General features: G+C 43.2%; 1 protein-coding gene across 1 annotated transcript in view; it reads right to left on the bottom strand.

Annotated features, from left to right (window-relative positions):
• Window positions 1-638: 638 nt before the first annotated feature.
• GJA10 (gap junction protein alpha 10) overlaps window positions 639-21,233 on the bottom strand; it is a 25,035-nt gene continuing 4,440 nt past the window's right edge. Inside the window, exon 2 of the mRNA XM_058430287.1 lies at window positions 639-774. Within this exon, the coding sequence (XP_058286270.1) occupies window positions 736-774 (39 nt within the window). The 3' untranslated portion in view covers window positions 639-735. The remainder of the gene's footprint in view (window positions 775-21,233) is intronic.

The raw sequence follows: 21,233 nt of genomic DNA, 5'->3' as shown, positions 1-21,233 counted from the left end.
TCAGGACCACTCAGAGGGCGGGCAGGGTGAGGAAGAGGTGCCGGCTTCTACCTCCCCCAGGAAGCTCCTGGGGGGGGCACAATCATGGCATCACCACTACTCATGAATCATCCCAGAAGGATACAAAAAAAGCATGCGAGTGTTTGCCAGAGTTTTAATCAATATTTTATTTCCATGCCATTGATGAATTAAAAATCCAACTGGTTCATCCTCAAGAAATGAACTGGTGAGAGGAAAAGCCTGAAAAGTTTCTTGTCAACCTCTCCTTTATAGACAGGAAGCACATCTGACCTCAGGCTGAGCACAAAGCTCCAGTCCTGCTCTGGACCCATGTTTAAGGGGCCAACTGCTACTGTTGCTGCCACTGCAGAGCTGGGGTACTCTCTTGCAAAATATCCCACCAGGCTGTGCTGGGACTGGGGAAGAGGTGACATAAACCAATCCTCCTCCTCAAGGCAGAGCCGCTCTTGTCCCTAGATCTCCTCTGATGGTGTATAGCTCCTCCCTGCCCGAGCATCAGACCTCCCTCAGTGTGCCCAGGCAAGGTGAGAATCTGTCCCCAGCCCCTATAAGGGAAGGGTCTCCTGTGGAAGTGAGCCCAGGCTGGGAGCACCCTGAACAGGGCCCTTCACCTGGTGGGTGTCTGCAGAGGGTGTGGGTCCCAAAGTGCTTCCTGCAGTTTGAGCTGACAAAGGCACAACTCTCCTCCTGCAGGTACCAGCTGCTCCTGATGCATTATTTTTTCATAATAGATGAAAGTTCTAGAAGCATGTTCTGAAAGAGATAGGAAACCAAAAAACAAAACAGACTCAAACGACTTGTAAGAGTCAGCTCTACCCACCCACCTGGGATTCTATATATGTCAAAAATCCTGGGGATCAAAGAGCTGCTGCAGACAGCAGCTGTCCCTGTGTTTCCCCACAGGTGAACGTCCGTGTGACGTCCGTGTAAGAGGTGGTGCCCAATAGCATTACAGTGAAAACTCTGGATCCTTCCTGCTGCCTCCTCCACCTGTTGTGGTTTATGTTGTTTTGTGCAAAAATTCAGGCCTAAAACTAAAAAGTCAATTTGTTCCTAAGCTCCATCTTAGTCCCCTTAAAATTAGCCAGATTTTTTTGACTTTACATAATATGGAAAGGGAAAACTAATTCAAATACAGAATTGTCTATTTTATAACAATCTATCTCTGATGCTAAAAATATGCTAAACCCAGGAAGCCATGTGCCAGGAGAGCAAGGGCAGCCATGGGTGTAGGAACAGGAGCTTGGGTTGAGTCAGAAAGGCTGAGGGTCCAATGCCAGCTCACTTGCTCATCCAATAAATATTAATTTATCTCCTGCTTTGTCCCAAGGACTGTGTTTCACACAACCTAATTGTGTGACTTAGGACAAGTCAACTTTTTTTTTTTTTTTTTTTGAGACAGAGTCTCGCTCGGTCGCTAGGCTGGAGTATAGTGGCGTGATCTTGGCTCACTGCAACCTCCGCCTCCCAGGTTCAAGCGATTCTCCTGCCTCAACCTCTTGAGTAGCTGGGACTACAGGTGTGCACCACCACACCCAGCTAAGTTTTGTATTTTCAGTAGAGACAGGGTTTCACCATGTTGGCCAGGATGGTCTTGATCTGTTGACATCGTGATCCACCCACTTCGGCCTCCCAAAATGCAGGGATTACATGCGTGAGCCACCGTGCCTGGCCACAAGTCACCTATTTCCTTATCTGTAAAATGGAAATTAGCACGTGGTTACAGAGAGGAAGTCCACAGCGTGTCCAGACCATGATCCAGCCCTCAATAAAGCAGTGTCCTTCCTCATCTTCTTCACATTCTTCGGTAATTGTTAACTTGTGTAAAACTTCTCAGCCAAAAGTTTCAATAAATTATAACAATCCACCCTCCAAATATCCACCTCATAATTCTTGTTAATAATGTTGAGTTGGGCTGGGCACAGTGGCTCATGCCTGTAATCTCAGAAATTTGGAAGGCCGAGGCAGGAGGATCGTTTGAGCCCTGGAGTTCAAGGCTGCAGTGAATGAGGCCACTGCACTCCAGCCTGGGGGACAGAGTGAGACCCTATCTCTAAAAAAGTCAAAGTAAAATAAATAATAATGTTGAGTTGAAAAATACCTTCCCAAATGAGGCAAAGAAACTAGAAGGCAAAGAGATTTTTCATACTAAATATAAAATTACAAGTTTAAAGACATCATAAACAGGGAAAAAAAGACAAGCAGACTGGGAAAAAAGATCTTTCAATGTCTATATAGACAAGAGGTTAATATAATACCATACAAGAGCTCCTAGAAATCAGAAGAACAACAAATATCCCAACAGAAAAATAAACAGTGACAATTCATGGTAGAAATACAGATAGCCAATAAATATATGAACGACCTTAGTAGTAATCACAGACATGTAAATTAAAACAAAGAGAAATATTTTCAGTTCATCAGATGGGGAAGGGAGTAAGAGAATGTCTGCTGTTGGCAAGAGTATGAGAAAATGGGTGCTGTGCTGGTGAGAGGTTAGTTGGAACAGCCCTTCCTGAGCAAAAATTGGCAGCATCTATCAAAACGAAATGTAGCCAGGTCTGTATTCCCAGTGCCTGTATTCCCAGTGCTTTGGGAGACCAAAGTGAGAGGACGGCTTGAGCCCAGGAAGTCGGACTACAGTGAACTATGATTGCACCACTGCACTCCAGCTTGGGTGACAGAGCAAGACCATGCCTCTAAAAAAAAAAAAATCAAAATGAGATGAGCGCAATGGCTCATACCTGTAATCCAAGCACTTTGGGAGGCCAAGGTGGGGGGATCACTTGAGGTCAGGAGTTTGAGACCAGCCTGGCCAACATGGAGAAACTCCACCTCTACTAAAAATACAAAAATCAGCCGGGTATGGTGGTGCACGCCCGTAATCACATCTACTCAGGAGGCTGAGGCAGAAGAATCGCTTCAACCCAGGAGGCAGAGGTTGCAGTGAGCCAAGATCGTGCCACTGCACTCCAGCCTGGGTGAGAGAGTAAGCCTCTGTCTCAAAAATACATACACACACAAAACGCACACACACAAAAAATGTGCATGTCCATGGAAACCAACAACTCCATTTCTAGGTACCTATCAAAGATATATGCAGGAGGCCAGGCGCGGTGGCTCACGCTTGTAATCCCAGCACTTTGGGAGGCCGAGGCGGGCGGATCACAAGGTCAGGAGATCGAGACCACGGTGAAACTCCGTCTCTACTAAAAATACAAAAAAATTAGCCGGGCGTGGTGGCGGGCGCCTGTAGTCCCAGCTACTCGGAGAGGCTGAGGCAGGAGAATGGCGTGAACCCGGGAGGCGGAGCTTGCAGTGAGCCGAGATTGCGCCACTGCACTCCAGCCTGGGCGACAGAGCGGAGACTCCGTCTCAAAAAAAAAAAAAAAAAAAAAAAAAGATATATGCAGGAAACATTAAATGCAACATTGTAGTAGGAAAAAAGAAACAGCCTAAATGGCCATCAGATATCTATGGTTCATCATACCATGGAAAAGTATGAGCTGAGATGAACACCAAGGCAACTCTATAGGGACTGAAAAAGATGCTTGAGATAGATCATTAAATGAGCAAGAGCAAACTGCAGAGACATTTCCAGAGTATGGTCACGTTTATATTTTAAAAAACAAACAATAGGCTGGGGGGCTTCAAGAAGGCTGACTACATGCATATGGTACTCGCCTCTTCCATAAAAAGGAACCAAAATAGCAAGTAGATAATCACACTTCAAACAGATCATCTAAGAGATAGCATTGGAATTCAACAGAGGAATGGGAAACACCAAAAGCAAGGAAGGAGAGGGAAGCAAGACAGCCTGCTCATCCAGGATTGGCTGGGAGCCTGGAGAGGCCCCTTAAAGTGGGGAAAGGGTAAGTGAGAGACCCCCAGCAATCTATGTTTCCACCACAGACTCTTAGCTGTAGGAGAGCCCCTCAACCTTCAACCTCAAGGGCCCTGAGACTAAGGTAGGGAGCTGCCTGGAAACTGAATGGCAGCACTGCTCCAGAGAGGGAGCTCATGCTGTGTCCCACACACACCCAAGCCCTAAGCAGCAGCAGCATGGCACGATTTTAAGAGCCCAGCCCCCTCCACACTGGGGCTAGGCAGGAGCCACTGACAACAACCACCCAAATGAACCCCCAGCAGAGAGGCAGCCAGGCATTTTCACATGCCCTGAGGACAAATTCCACTGCCTGCAATGGCAGCGCTGTGAACTGCTGCGGTGCCCCAGCTGCTCTCACTGAAAGCAACCCTGGCCTCCCCAGTAGCAGGGCCACAGTGCAGTTGCTGCTGTCCCTACCTGAGCATTCCACTGGCAGCCTGGGGATCACCCCACCCCTGTCTATCATAGCCAGCACCTGCACACATCACCAGGGGGCCTGAAGGCAGGTCTACCCAGCCCAGCTCTAACCCTCAGCCCAGTACCTGAGTATTCCATTTTAGGGTGTGGAAGTTGCCCAGCCCAGTCCACCACCACTGACACCTAAGCATTCCTCCCACAGTCTCTGGTCAGGCCCACCCAATCTCCCACTACCACTATAGCTGGCACCCACCCACATATACCACTTATAGGCCTAGGGACTGGCCTTCCCAGACCATTGCAGCCACCACCAACACCAGTGCAGACCACTTGGATCCCTAAGAGTTATCCCACCACTGCAATTGCCATCATCCACACCAGGCCTGCTGCTAAGGGGCTCAAGAACCTGCCCACCCACCTAGCCCATTGCTGCTATTCCTGCCACCCAAGCAAGCCACCTGGAGGCCCAAGAATTGGCCTGATTGGACACACTAATTCCTGTGCCAGCATAAACAATGCTGGGGTGCAAGAACAGGCACACTCAGCCCACTGCTGTCACCACTGGGGCCTAAAGACTGGCCCATCTACTGGCCTAGCCCTCAGCCAAACTTCAACATAGCCTCCACTAATAATCACACCATGAGCCACCAAGAAAATCACAGGCAACACTGACACTGTTTACAGCCGAAGAAATCATACAGAGACTACTCCAGCGCATGCACCAAGAATCAAAGTGCCCTACCCAAACAACCACAGATACATCTTCAGGAAAAAGTCTCCCCTATAAAAGCAAATTCAAAGACTAGAAAAAGCAACTTTTACAACAGATGCACAGATACCCATGTAAGGACACAAGAAACATGAAAAAGCAAACAAATATGACACCTCCAAAGGAACACGATAATTCTCCAGTAACAAATCCCAATCAAAAAGAAATTTATGAAATCTCAGAAAAAGAATTCAAAATATTGACAATAAGAAGCTCAGTGAAATATAAGAGAATACTGAAAAACAATACAAAGAAACCAGAAAAAGAATGCAAGATACAAATGAGAAGTTTATTAAAGATCTAGACATCATAAAAAAAAAACCAAAAATTCTTGAACTGAAGAACTCATTGAACGAAATACAGAATACATTCAAAAGCTTCAACAACAGACTAGATCAAGCAGAAGAAAGAAACTTAGAATTTGAAGGCAGGTCTTTTGAAATAACCCAGTCAGACAAAAATAAAGAAAAAATACTTTTAAAAAATGAGCAAAGTCCATGTGATATATAGGACACCAATAAAGTGACCAAATATTCAAATTTTCAATGTCCCCAGAATGTGAAGGGGTAATGAAAACATTAGAAAACCTATTTAACAAAATCATACATGAAAACTTCCCAAATCTAGCAAGAGATTTAGACATCCAGATTCAGGAAGCCCAGAGATCCCCGAATAGATACAATTCAAGAAGGTGTTCTCCATGGCACACTATAGTCAAACTGCCAAAAGTCAAAGACAAAGAGAATTCTAAAAACAGCAAGAGAAAAGTGTCTAGCACTTATAAAGGAACCCCCATCAGACTAATGGCAGATTTCTCAGCAGAAACCTTACAAGCAAGGAGAGAACAGGATGATATAATCAAAGTGCTGAAAGAAAAAAACTGCCAGCAGGCCAAATGCGGTGGCTTGCACCTGGAATCCAAGCACTTTGGGAGGCCAAGGTGGGTGGACTACTTAAGTTCACAAGTTTGAGACCAGCCTGGGCAACATGGGGAGACCCCACCTCTACAAAAAAATGCAAAAATTAGCCTGGCCTGGTAGCACATGCCTGTAGTCCCAGCTACTCAGGAGGCTGAGATGGGAGGATGGCTTGAGCCCAGCAAGGCAAAGGTTGCAGTGAGCCGAGATGGCACCACTGCACTCCAGCCTGGGTGAGAGAGTCAGACCTTGTCTCAAAAAAAAATAAAAACAAAACAAAACAAAAAATATCAACCAGTGATACCATACCCGGCAAAGATATTCTTCATAAATGAAGGAGGAATAAAGTATTTCCTGGACAAGCAAAAGCTGAGGGAATTCATCACCACTAGACTTTCCCTATAGAACTGCTTAAGATAGTCCCATACCAAAAAGTGAAAGAATAATATGAAAATCATGAAAATGTAAATACCACTGGTCAAGCAAGCACACAAACAAGGAAGAGAAAAGACTCAAATGTTACCACTACAGAATACCACCAAACCACAATGATAAACAACAAGAAAGGAACAAAGGATATACAAAACAACCAGAACTTAATTAATAAAATGACAAGAATAAGCCCTCACATATCAATAATAACCTTGAGTGTGACAGATTAAACTTTCTACTTAAAAGATACAGAGTGGCTGAATGTATTTTAAAAACATGACCCAACTATATGCTGCCTAAAGGAAACTCATGTCACAGTTGAGACGATACACATAGACTGAAAGTAGAGGGATGGAAAAAGGTATTCCATGTAAATGGAAACCAAAAGTAAGCAGGAGTAGCTATGTTTATGGCTGATAAAATATACTTTAAGTGAAAACAGTAAAAAGAGACAAAGAAGGTCATTATATAATGATAAAGGGATCAACTGCAAGAGCATATAACAATTCTAAATATATATGCATCCAACACAGGAGCACCCAGATACATAAATCAAATATTATTAGATTTTAAAAGAAAGGGAAATAGACTCCAATACAGTATTAGTTGGAGAATTCAACACCTCACTCTCCGTATTAGACAAATAATCTAGACAGAAAATTAATGAAGAAACATTGGATTTAAGCTTAACATTAGACCAAATGGACCTCACAGACATTTATATAACAGACATTTCATCCACCAGCTACAGAATACACATTTTTCTTATCAGCACATGGAATATTTTCCAGGATAAACCATATTTTAGAACACAAAATAAGTCTCAACAAATTTTTCAAATATCTAGTATCTTCTCAGACCACAATGGAATAAAATAGAAATTATTTAATAATAACAAGAGGAACTTTGGAAACTATATAAATACATGGAAATTAAACAAAATGCTCCTGAATGAGCAAAGGGTCAAGGAAGAAATTAACGAGAAAATTAAAAAGTTTTTGAAACAAATGAAAATTGAAACACAGCATACCAAAACCTTTGGGATTCAACAAAGGCAGTGCTAAGAGGGAAGTTTATAGCAATAAACACTTACATTAAAAAGTAGAAAGGTTTTAAATAACCTAATGATGCACTTCAAGGAACTGGAAAAGCAAGAACAAACGAAATCCAAAATTAGTAGAAGGAAAGACATAATAAACATCAGAGCAGTGGGCCCCTGCACACTGCTGTAATCCTAGTACTTCAGGGGGCTGAGGCAAGAGGATCACCTGAGACCAGTACAAGACCAATCTGGTCAACATTGCAAGACTCCATCTCCACAATAAATTAAAATTAGTCAGGCATTGTGGCACAACCCTGTAATCCCAGCTACTCAGAAGGCTGAGATGGAAAGGTTGCTTGAGCCCAGGAATTCAAGGTTATAGTGAGGTATGATCACACCACCACACTCTGGATGACAAAGCAAGACTTTCTGTAAAAGCAAAAACAAAACAAAACAAAAACCCATCACTAATCATCAGTGAAATGCAAATCAAAACCACGATGAGATATCATCTTACCCCAATTAGAATGGCTATTATTAAAAAAACAGAAAACAAACAAATAGATGCTGGTGAGGATGTGGAAAAAAGGGAACTTTTATACACGTTGGCAGGATTGTAAATTAGTATGGCTGCTATGGAAAACAGTATGGAGGTTTCTCAAAAACCTTAAAGCAGAACTACCATATGATCCAGCAGCCCCACTACTGGATGGTTATCCAAAGGAAATCAAAAGGATACCTGCACTCCCATGTTTATCGCAGCACTATTCACAATATGAAATCAACCCAAGTGTCCATCAACAGACAAATGAATAAAGAAAATGTGGTATATGTACACAATGGAATACTATCTGACCATAAAAAAGAATAAAATCATGTCATTTGCAGAAACATGGTGGAACTGGAGGTCATTATGTTAAGTGAAATAAGGCAGGCACAGAAAGGTAAATACCACGTCTCATTCATGTAAGAGCTATAAACGTTGATGTCGTTGAGGTAATGAGTGGAATGATAGATACCAGAGGCAGGAAAGGGTATGTGGGTGGGAGGGGGGTGAAGACAGGTTGGTCAACAGGTACACACATACAATTAGATAGAAAGTTCTAATGTCTGATAGCAGAGCAGGGTGACTATACAATGTATTATATAATTCCAAGTAGCTAAAAGAGAGAACTTGAAATGTTTCCAACACATAGAAATGATAACTATTCAAGGTGATGGATACCCCAATACCCTGAAATGATCATTATACATTCTATGATGCAGCAAAATATCACATGTACCTCATTGATATGTAAAATACTACGTATCACTTAAAAATATTTTTTAATAAAAATAAAAAACAGGCCGGGTGCAGTGGCTCACACCTGTAATCCCAGCACTTTGGGAAGCCAAATCACTTGAGGCCAGGAGTTTGATACTAGTCTGGACAACATGGTGAAAGCTCATCTCTACAAAAAATACAAAAATTAGCCAGGCATGGTGGCAGGTGCCTGTAATCCCAGCTACTCGGGAGGCTGAGGCAGGAGAATTGCTTGAAACCAGGAGGCAGAGGTTGCAGTGAGCCGAGATTGGGCCACTGCACTCCAGCCTGGGCGACAGAGCAAGACTCTGTCTCTAAATGAATAAATAAAATAAAATAAAATAACAAACAATAAATATTCATGGACATATATTTGTCTTCAAGGATTGATTATGAAGGCACTGAGGAAAGTACCAGTGACACACGCTGTGGTGTTCACAGAGGACAGAGGTTGCCTTGGGGGAAAAAAGTAGGGGTTAAGTCCAGATGAGAACAAGAGGAGATGAACTTTCCCATGGTCAGGTTCACATTTTACTCTATGTTATTTTATATTGTTTGAATTTATTTAAATTAACATGTATTACTTTAATTTGAAAAACAATAATTCTTTTAAAAACTGTTGTTCTTCCAAATCAGTAAGAGTGGTACCCCTGGTCTGAGCCACCCTCATAGCTCACTGAACCACTGCACAGTCTCCTACCTGATCTCCCTAATTCTACCCTTACCCCTACAATTGATTCTCCGAAAAGAGTGACTGTTTTTTATAACATATGTATCAGCCCATGCCTTCCCTGTACTATCCAACTCAAATTTCTATTCACGGTCTCAAAGGCCTACACATCAGACCCCTGCCCATTCCAACCTCATCCCTATCCCTCCCCTTCCTGGTCACTGCCACAAGAGTGCTCTCCTTCTGTAGCTCCAGAGAGCCGAGGACCTTTGCACTTACCGGTCCCTCTGCCTGAGAGGCCCCATCCACCCAGGACTTCAGCACCTTTTCTTTTTTTTTTTGAGACGGAGTCTCGCTGTGTCACCCAGGCTGGAGTGCTGGAGTGCAGTGGCGCAATCTCAGCCCACTGCAAGCTCCATCTCCCGGGTTCATGCCATTCACCTGCCTCAGCCTCTCCGACTAGCTGGGATTACAGGCGCCCGCCACCACGCCCGGCTAATTTTTTATATTTTTAGTACAGACGGGGTTTTCACCGTGGTCTCGATCTCCTGACCTCGTGATCCGCCCGCCTTGGCCTCCCAAAGTGCTGGGATTACAAGCGTGAGCCACCACGCCCAGCCTAGCACCTTTTCAAGAGCCCACCTCTGATAACCTCATCTAAAGTAATACCATCTACTTCCCAGTGTCCCTTTGTCCACATCACTGTGTTGTTTTCTTCTGGCACCTAAAACTATGTGAAGTTGCTTTAAATATTTGTTCATTTTTCTCTACTGTGAGAAAAGGGACTGTGTTGTCCTGTGAGCTGTTATATCCCAGGACCCAGCATCCAGTGCCTGGTACCTAGTAATCATTCAAAAAACACTTCACAGGCCAGGCTCACACCTGTAATACCAGCACTTTGGGAGGTCGAGGTGGGTGGATTACTTGAGCCCAGAAGTTCAAAGCTACAGTGAGCCATGATCATGCCACTGCCCTGGAGCCTGGGCGACAGAGCAAGACCCTGTCTCAAAAAAAAAACAAAAACAAAAAATTAATTAATTAAGAAAGAAAGAACAGATCTGGGGGTGGTAAGAAGACAAAAATAAAACAGAAAATTTCCCTTTCTGGCCTATATATTTCTGTGTTGCCTGAATTTTTACAATGTAAACACTTATTTGCACAAAGTACATATTAAGGAAACAAGTTTCTTTTTTAAAACTGTAGGCTAGGTACTACAGATTATATGGTATTGGGAAGGGGAAAGTGTTTCTCTCTCTTTCTAGGAGCAAGTCTTCTCACTACATTCTTCATCTCCCTAACATCCCAAAAGATTGGAAGAGTTCACAGGGCAACTTTCTTCCTAATGCCAAAATCTCCTTCCTCTACAGCCACAGTTCTGAACGCTGGCTGCAAATTAGAATCACCTGGGAGAGGCCAGGAGTGGTGGCTCACGCCTGTAATCCCAGCACTTTGGGAGGCCGAGGTGGGCGGATCACGAGCTCAGGAGATCGAGATCGAGCCCATTCTGGCTAACACGGTGAAACCCCGTCTCTACTAAAAAAATAAAAATAAAAAACAAAAAAAAATTAGCTGGGCGCGGTGGCGGGCGCCTGTAGTCCCAGCTACTCTGGAGGCTGAGGCAGGAGAATGGCGTGAACCTGGGAGGCGGAGCTTGCAGTGAGCCAAGATCGCGCCACTGCACTCCAGCCTGAGCGACAGAGTGAAGACTCTGCCTCAAAAAAAAAAAAATCACCTGGGAGCTTTACAAAAAAGAAAGAAAGAAGGAAGGGAAGGAAGGAAAGAAGGAAGGAAGGAAAGAAAGAAGAAAAGAAGGGAGGAAGGAGGCCGGGTGTGGTGGCTCACGCCTGTAATCCCAGCACTTTGGGAGGCCGAGGCAGGCGGATCATGAGGTCAGGAAATCGAGACCATCCTGGCTAACGCAGTGAAACCCCGTCTCTACTAAAAATACAAAAAATTAGCTGGGCGTAGTGGCGGGTGCCTGTAGTCCCAGCTACTCGGGAGGCTGAGGCAGGAGAATGGTGTGAATCCGGGAGGCGGAGCTTGCAGTGAGCCGAGATCATGCCACTGCACTCCAGCCTGGGAGACAAAGCAAGACTCCGTCTCAAAAAAAAAAAAAAGAAAAGAAGGGAGGAAGGAAGGAAGGAAGGAAGGAAGGAAGGAAGGAAGGAAGGAAGGAGGAAGGAAGGAGAAAGAATGAAAGAACAAAAGAAAAAGAAAGAAAAAGGGAGGGAGGGAGGAAGGGAGGGAAGGAGGGAGGGAGGGAGGGATGGAGGAAAGAAAAGGAAAGAAAATCATGGTTCTATCAGATAGCTTTCTGACCTTCTAAAACACAATGGATTCCCTTCACAGGACAATTCTCTGTAAGAAACAGCATAAGCGGCCAAACAACTGCGGTTCTATCAGGAGTCATTTCACTCTGAAATGTCAACTGCTCTAATCAGAATGTATCTGGCTGAGTAATAGAAATTCTGCCATCTTGAACCTAATACAGCATAACAGAGGGTTTACAGTTCATTTATTGAAAGTAAAGGATTATTATCCTTTGTTTGCTACACTAATTTCTTTTTTTCTCTTTTCCTTTTTTTTTTTTTTAAGAGACAGGACCTCACTGTGTTGCCAAGGCTGGGCTTGAATACCTGACCTCAAGCCATCTTCCCAGCTTGGCCTCCCAAAGTGCTGGGATTACAGGCATGAGCCACCGCATCTAGCCCCTTACACTAATTTCTAATGAAAGATCCGTCTGTTTACAAGAAGCACCATGTGCCAGCCACTGATCTGTTGAGTTGAGAGCTGTTGCCTCAATTCCCAAGTGTTTCCATCATTTGGGGAATGAAGTGGACTGTCATCTCCGTAAAAAGCTTGGGAAAAGGTGACCATAATTAGGAAAGCTCTGTGGCCAAAGGCATTATTTATAATTCCTAGAAACATAAAGAACAAAGAAGAAAGAAAAAAAATGAAATAAGAAAGAGGGCTCCAGTCTGTAAATGTAAGGAGCTTAGAAGTAACCACTCTACCCTAGCAACAAGTAGAAATCTGAACAAACTAAAAAATCAGCAATTCTTAGATTTGTTAGAGAAGAGAGGTTACTGGACAAACCACTGCCTTCAAAATTAGAAAGTCTAGGGTGCAAAAGATTGAGACCCAGTCATAAGACTATAGAATGTTTCCCCTCCCCCATACCTTGCCACCACACCACTAAAAGTCTACTTACCAGAGTCTTTTTTCTCTTTTCTTTTTCTTGAGACAGGGTCTCACTCTGTCCCCCAAGCTGGAGTGCAGTGGCACAGCCCCAACTACTTGGGAGGCTAAGGTAGGAGAATTGCATGAGCCTGGGAGGTCAAGGTGGCAGTAAGCCATGACCGTGTCACTGCACTCCAGCCTGGGGGACAGAGTGAGACCCTGTCTCAAGGGAAAAAAAAGAAAGAGAGACAGGGTTTTGCTATGTTGCCCAAGCTGCTCTCGAGCTCTTGAGCTCAAGGGATCCAACTGCCTTGGCCTCCCAAGTGCTGACATTACAGGTGTAAGCCACCACGCCCAGCCCCACATTCTTTTCATCTCTACAAAATATTCACATTTCAACAAAAAAGCACAAAGCATACTAAAGGGCAAAAAACACAGTTTGAAGAGACCCAAAGAGCATCAGAATCAGAGTCAGATAGGGCACAAATGTTGGAATTATCACACCAGGAATTTAAAAGTATGATTAATCTGCTAAGGGCTCTAATGGAAAAAGTAGACAATATATAAGAACAGGTAGATAATGTAAGTTAGGAGATGAAAAGCCTAAGAAAGAATCACAAAAAAGTGCTAGAGATCAAAAACACTGTAACAGAAATAAAGAATGCCTTTGATGGGCTCATTAGTAGACTGGACATGGCTGAGGAAAGAATCTCTGAGCTTGAGGATATAAAAATAGAAACTTCCAGGACTAAAAAACAAAGATTTAAAAAGACTAAAACGAACAAAAACCAAATAGAACAGAATACCCAAGAACTGTGGGACAATTACAACAGGTATAACATACATATAAACCAGAAGGAGAAGAAACAGAGAAAGGAAGACAAGAAATATTTGAAGCTGTAACACTAATAAGCTCCCGAATCTGATGTCAGACACCAAACCACACATCCAGGAAGTTCAGAAAACACCAAATGGGATATATGCCAAAAAAAAAACTACTTCTAGGCTTATCATATTCAAACTTCAGAAAATCAAAGAGAAAAAAAAATCTTGAAAGAAGACAGAGAGAAAAAAAACCACTTTCCCTACAGAGGAGCAAAGATAAGAATTATATTTAACTTCTCATAAACGATACAAGCAAGAAGACCGGAGAATGAAATAGTTAAAGCATTGAGAGGAAAATACCACACCACCAATCTAGAATTCTCTACCCTGAGAATTATCCTTCAAAGTGAAGGAGAAGGCCAGGTGCAGTGGCCTGTAATTCCAGCACTTTGCAAGGCCAAGGCAGGCGAATTGCTTGAAGTCAAGAGTTCAAAACCAACCTGGCCAACTTGGTGAAACCTCATCTCTATTAAAAATACAGAAATTAGCCAGGTATGGTGGCACACACCTGTGATCCCAACTACTAGGGAAGCTGAGGCAGGAGAATCGCTTGAACCCAAGAGTTGGAGGTTGCAATGAGCCAAGATCACACTACTGCATTCCAGCCTGGGCAACAGAGCGAGACTCTGTCTCAGAAAACAAACAAACAAAAAAAAGTGAAGGAGAAGTAAAGACTTTCTTGGCCAAATAAGAATTGTAGGAATGTGTGGCCAGTAGCCCTGCCTTGTAAGAAATGTTAAAAAAGAGTCCTTCAGAGAGAAAAAAAATGATATAGGTCAGAAACTCAGATCTACATAAAGAAAGGGAAAACATCAGATAGGAAATAAGAGAAGGTAAAATAAGAACTTGTATCTTTCATATTCTTAAGAATAATGTACAGACACACATACATATGTTTATATGTTTATGTATGTATGAAATGAATGACAGCAATAGTATAAGGACAGGAGGGAGGCATTAGGAATTTTTTTATTAAATGGTGGTTATACTACCATAAAGTGGCATAGTGTTATCTGAAAGTGAACTTGGATTAGTTGTAAATGCATATTGCAAACTCTAGGACAACCACCAAAAAAAGTTTTAAAGGAAGTATAATTAATACGTTAAGAAAGGAGAGAAAGGCCAGGCTCAGTGGCTCACGCCTGTAATCCCAACACTTTGGGAGGCTGAGGTGGGCAGATCACGAGGTCACGAGTTCAAGACCAACCTAACCAAAATGGTGAAACCCCCGTCTCTACTAAAAATACAAAAATTAGCCGGGTTTGGTGGTGTGTGCCTGTAATCCCAGCTACTCAGGAGGCTGAGTCAGAAGAATCGCATGAACCCGGGAGGCGGAGGTTGCAGTGGGCCGAGATCGTGCCACTGCACTCCAGCCTGGGGGAGAAAGAGAGACTCTGTCTCAAAAAAAAAACAAAAAAAAGAAAGAAAGGAGAGAAAATGGTGCCAGGCATGGTGGCTCGTGCCTGTAATCCCAGCACTTTGGGAGGCCGAGGCGGTTGGATCACCTGAGGTCAGGAGTTCGAGACCAGCCTGGCCAATATGGTGAAACCCCATCTCTACTAAAAATACAAAAATTAGCCAGGCGTGGTGGTGCTTAACTGTAATCCCAGTTACTCGGGAGGCTGAGGCAGGAGAATCACTTGAACTGGGAGGTGGAGGTTGTAGTGACAAGATTACACCACTGCACCTGCACTCCAGCCTGGGTGAGAGAGCAAGACTCCATCTCAAAAAAAAAAAAAAAAAAAAGGAAAGGAGAGACAATGAAATCATATAGAGTGCTCAATTACAACCACAAAAGGCAGAAAAGGTGTGCATGACAAAAATAGGAGCAAAGAACAAGGGCAACAAATGGAAAATAGTAATAAATATACTAAATATTAATGCCATTATATCAATAATCACTTTTTCTGCCAGTTGTCTAAATACACAAAATACAGAGATTGTCAGAGTGGATAAAAAACAAGACACAGATGGGGCATGATGGCTCACACATGTAATCCCAGCAATTTGGGAAGGCCAAGGAGGGAGGATCATTTGAGCCCAAGAGTTCAAGACTAGACTGGGAAACATAATGATAACCCATCTCTACAAAAAATTAAAAATTAGCTGTGCCAGAAGCGGTGGCTCATGCCTGTAATGCCAGCACTTTGGGAGCAGAGGCGGGCAGATCACCTGAGGTCAGGAGTTTGAGACCAGTCTGGCCAACATGGTGAAACCCTGTCTCTACTAAAAATACAAAAATTAGCTGGGTGTGGTGGCACCTGTAATCCCAGCTACACGAGAGGCTGGGGCAGGAGAATCGCTTGAACCAGGAGGCACAGGTTGCAGTGAGCCAAGATCACGCCATTGCACTCCAGCCTGGGCAACAAGAGTGAGACTCTGTCTCAAAAAAAAAAAAAATTAGCTGAGCGTGGCAATGTGCACCTGTAGTCCTAGCTACTCAAGTGGCTGAGGTGAGAGGATCACTTGAGCCCAGGAAGTCAAAACTGCTGTGAGCCATGATCATGCCACTGCACTCCAGCCGGGCAACAGAGTGAGACCCTGTCTCTAAAAAAATAAAAATAAAAACAAGATGCATTATATGTTATCTATAAGAAACCAACTTTAAATATAAAGGTATATATAAAGTAAAAGTAAAGAAATGAAGAGAGATATATGATGCTCACACTAATCAAAAGAAGGCAGGAGTAGCTATATTAATTTCAGACAGAGAAGACTTCAGGAAAGTTATCAGGGATAAAGAGGGGCAATGCAAATGATAAAGGAGTGAATACTCTGAGAAAAAATAATCCTTAATGTGTATATACCTAACAACAGAAGATCAGAATATGTGAGGCAAAAACTGCTAGAACTGCAAGGAGAAATTAATGAATCAACTATTATAGTTGGAGACCCTAGCTTCATTCTATCAGAAATGGACAGATCCAGCAGACAGAAAAGCCAAAAGGACATAGTTGAACTCAACAGCACCATCAATTAACTGGATATAATTGACATCTAAGGCTGATGGGAGGATTGCTTGAGGCCAAAAGTTTAAGACCAATTTGGTCATCGTAGTAAGACCCCATCTCTATAAAATGTAGAATAATTTATTAACAAATTAAGGCCGAGCTCGGTGGCTCATGCCTGTAATCCCACCACTTTGGGAGGCCGAGGCGGGCGGATCACAAGGTCAGGAAGCCAAGACCATCCTGGCTAACACGGTGAAACCCCGTCTCTACTAAAAATACAAAAAAATTAGCCGGGCGTGGCAGAGTGCGCCTGTAGTCCCAGCTACTCGGAAGGCTGAGGCAGGAGAATGGCATGAACCCGAGGGGCAGAGCTTGCAGTGAGCTGAGATCACGCCACTGCACTCCAGCCTGGGTGACAGAGTGAGACTCCATCTCAAAAAAAAAAAAAAAAAAAAATTAAAAAAGAAAAAAATTGACATCTATTGGCTACGTCATCTAGTAACAACAGAATACACATTCTTCTCAAGCTCACATGAAACACCACGATAGACCACATTCTAGGTTGTGGTCTTCTCTCTTAAATTTTTAAAAATAGAAATCATACAATGTCTGTTTTCAGATCACAATGGAGTTAAACTAGAAATTAATAACAGCTGGGGCCAGGTGCAGTGGTTCACACCTGTAATCCCAGCACTTTGGGAGGCCAAGGCCGGACTGTTGCTTTAAGCCAGGAGTTCAATACCAGCCTGGGCTACAAAGTGACATCTCAGCTCTACAAAAAAATTTAAAAATAAGCCAAGCATGATGGTGCACACCCATAGTCCCAGCTACTGAGGAGGCTGAGGTAAGAGGATCACTTGAGCCCAGAAGTTTGAGGCTGCAGTGAGCTAGGTGACAAGCGAGAGACCCTGTCTCTTAAAAAAAAAAAAAGAAAGATAGCTGGAAAATTCTAAAATACTTAGCGATTAAACTATACATTTATAAATAACACGTAGGTCAAGGAAGAAATCTTGGAAAAAAACATTTTCAACTAAACAAAAATGATAACACAACTTATCAAAATTTATGAGATACAGCAAAAGCAGTGCTTAGGGAGAAATTTATAGCATTGAATGTATAATTAGAAAAGAAGAAAGATCTAGGCTGGGCATGGTGGCTCATGCCTGTAATCCTAGCACTTTGGGAGGCAGAGACGGGAGGATTACCTGAGGTCAGGAGCTCAAGACCAGCCTGGCCAACGCGGTGAAACGCCATCTCTACTAAAAATACAAAAATTAGTTAGGCATGGTGGCAAGAACCTGTAATCCTAGCTATTAGGGAGGCTGAGACAGGAGAATCACTTGAACCCAGGAGGCAGAGGTTGCAGCAAGCCGAGATCGTGCCACTGCACTCCAGCCTGGGCAACAAAGCGAAACTCCGTCTCAGAAAAAAGAAAAAGAAAAGAAGAAAGATCCAAAATCAATTATCTACTTTTAGGAAACTAAAAAAAAATTAAATCCAAGGGAAGCAGAAACAAAGCATAATGAAAATTAGAGCAGAGATGAATGAAATTGAAATAGGAAATTAATAGGGAACATCAACAAAACCAAAATCTACCTCTTCGAAAACATCAATAAAGTGTGGAAGTCTCTAGCCAGGCTAATATCATTTGCATATTTGTCCCTCCCCAAATTGTAATCCCCAGTATTGGAGGTAGGGCATGCTAGGAGGTGTTTAGATCATGGGGGCAGATCCCTCATGAATGGCTTGGGCCATCCCCTCGGTAATAAGTGAGCTCTCACTCTGGGTTCCCATGAGATCTGGTTGTTTAAAAGTGTGTGGCACCTCCCCTCTCACTCCCTCGCTCCTGCTTTCACCATGTGACATGCCTGCTCCCCCTTCCCTTCCACCATGATTATAAGCTTCCTGAGGCCTCCCTAGCAACTGAGCAGATGCCAGCACCATGCTTCCTATAAAGCCTGCAGAACCCTGAGCCAATTAAACCTCTTGTCTTTATAAATTACTCAGTTTCAGGTATTTCTTTATAGCAATCCAAAAACAGCTTAATATACAGGTTAACTAAGAAAAAAAGAGAGAAGAAACAAGTTACTAGTATCACAAATGAAAGAGAGAACATCAGTACAGATCCCACCAACATTAAAAGAATAATAAAGGAATATTATGAACAACTCTATGCCCACAGATTTGATAACCTAGAATGTACCAATTCCTAGAAAAGACACAACCTGCCAAAACTCACACAAGAAGATATAGACCATATGAATAGGCTTATATCTATTAAAGAAACTGAATCAGTAATTATCAACCTTCCAAAACACTAGGCCCAAATGCATTCAATGGTGAATCTAACAGACACTTATGAAAAAAATTGTATCAATTCTCTACCATCTCTTCCAAAAGATAGAAGTGGAAAGAGTACTTCCTAACTCATTCCACAAGACCAGCATTACCCTAATACCAAAACCAAAGACATGCAAGAAAAGAAAACTACAGACCAATATCTCTCATGAACATAAATGTAAAAATCCTCAAAAAAATTATCAAATCAAATCCAACAATGTATAAAAAGAATTATAGGCCAAGTATGGTGGCTCACGTCTGTAATCCCAGCACTTTGAGATGCTGAGGCAGGTGGATCGATTGAGCCAAGGAGTTCAAGACCAGCCTGGGCAACATGGTGAAACCGTGTCTCTACCAAAAAATGCAAAACTTAGTTGAGTGTGATGGTGTGTGCCTGTAGCCACAGCCACTCAGGAGACGGAGGTGGGAGGACCACTTGAGCCCAGGAGGCAGAGGCTGCAGTGACCTGAGATCATGCCATTGCACTTCAGCCTGGGTAACAGAGTGAGACCCTGTCTCCAAAAAATAAAAATAAAGGGCCGGGCACGGTGGCTCACGCCTGTAATCCTGGCACTTTGGGAGGCCGAGGCGGGCAGATCACGAGATCAGGAGATCAAGACCATCCTGGCTAACACGGTGAAACCCCGTCTGTAATAAAAATACAAAAAATTTAGCTGGGCACGGTAGCGGGCACCTGTGGTCCCAGCTACTCGGGAGGCTGAGGCAGGAGAACGGCGTGAACCCAGGAGGCGGAGCTTGCAGTGAGCCGAGATCGCTGCCACTGCACTCCAGCCTGGGCGTGACAGGGCAAGACTCTGTCTCAAAAAATAAATAAATAAATAAATAATAAAAATAAATAATTATACACCATGACCAAGTGGGATTTATCCCAGGTATGCCATGCTGGTTCAACATTCAAAAATCAGGCTGGGTGTGGTGGCTCACGCCTGTAATCCCAGCACTTTGGGAGGCGGAGGCGGATGGATCACTAAGAATTCGAGACCAGTCTGGCCAGCGTGGTGAAACCCCATCTCTACTAAAAATACAAAAATTAGCTGGGCATGGTGGCACATGCCTGTAATCCCAGCTACCTGGGAGGCTGAGGCATGAGAATCACTTGAGCCTGGGAGGCAGAGATTGCAGTGAGCCAAGATTGCACCTCTGCACTCCAGCCAGGGTTGCAAAGTGAGACTCTGTCTCAAAAAAAAAAACAAAAAACAAAAAAAAAAACAAAATCAATTAATGTAATCTGTCACATCAAATTGCTACCAAAGAAAAATCACATCCCATATCAGTAGATGCAGAAAAAGCACTTGACAAAATCCAACACTCATTGTGATTAAAAACTCTCAGAAAACTAAAAGGGGAACTTACTCAACTTGATAAAGAACCTCTACAAAAAAATCTATAGCTGATATTATATGTACTGGTAAGAAACTTGAATCTTTCTCTCTATAATCAGGAACAAGGAGAAGGATATACCCTCTTACAACTGCTTTTCAAAATTGTACTGAAGTCCTAGATAATGCACTAAGACAAGATGAGACGAGGTAAGACAAAAGAGTAAAGAAAGGGTATATGGATTGGGAAGGAAGAAATGACTGTCTTTGTTCCCAGAAATCATGGTTGTCTACACAGAAAAATCTGAAAAAACTGCCCTGGCGTGGTGACTCACGCCTGTAATCCTAGCACTTTGGGAGGCCAAGACAGGTGGATCACCTGAAGTCAGGAGTTCGAGACCAGCCTGGCCAACATGGTGAAACCCCGTCTCTACTAAAAATACAAAAATTAGCCAGGCCTGGTGGTGCGTGCCTGTAATCCCAGCTACTTGGGAGGCTGAAGCAGGAGAATTGCTTAGAATCTGGGAGGAGGACGTTGCGGTGAGCTAAGACCGCCCCACTGTACTCTAGCCTGGGTGACAAAGTGAGACTCCATCTCAAAGAAAAAAAGAAAGAAAAGAAAAATCTGAAAAAGTTGACAGAAAATACTCCTGGAGTATTTATAGTATTCATATCCTGGATTTCAAGATACAAGGCTAATGCGCAAAAGTCTATGACTTTCCTATATACCAGCAATGAATAAGTAAAATGTGAAATTAAAAACATATCACCAGTCAGGCACGGTGGCTCACACTGATAATCCCAGCACTTTGACGCGGGTGGATCACCTGAGGTCGGGAGTTCGAGACCAGCCTGGCCATCATAGTGAAATCCCGACTCTATTAAAAATACAAAAATTAGCCCGGCATGGTGGCGGGTGCCTGTAATCCCAGCTACTCAGGAAGCTGAGGCAGGAGAATTGCTTGAACCCCAGAGGCGGAGGTTGCAGTGAGCCAAGATCGTGCCATTGCACTCCAGCCTGGGGCAACAAAGAGAGACTTCATCTCAAAAAAAAATTATATATATATAATATTTATATAT

This window comes from Hylobates moloch, unplaced genomic scaffold (assembly GCF_009828535.3).
Source record: "Hylobates moloch isolate HMO894 unplaced genomic scaffold, HMol_V3 SCAFFOLD_2, whole genome shotgun sequence".
In the NCBI taxonomy this organism is placed as follows: Eukaryota; Metazoa; Chordata; class Mammalia; order Primates; family Hylobatidae; genus Hylobates; species Hylobates moloch.
The sequence above is the reverse complement of the archived record's forward strand: the minus strand, read 5'-3'. Positions and strand labels throughout refer to the sequence as shown.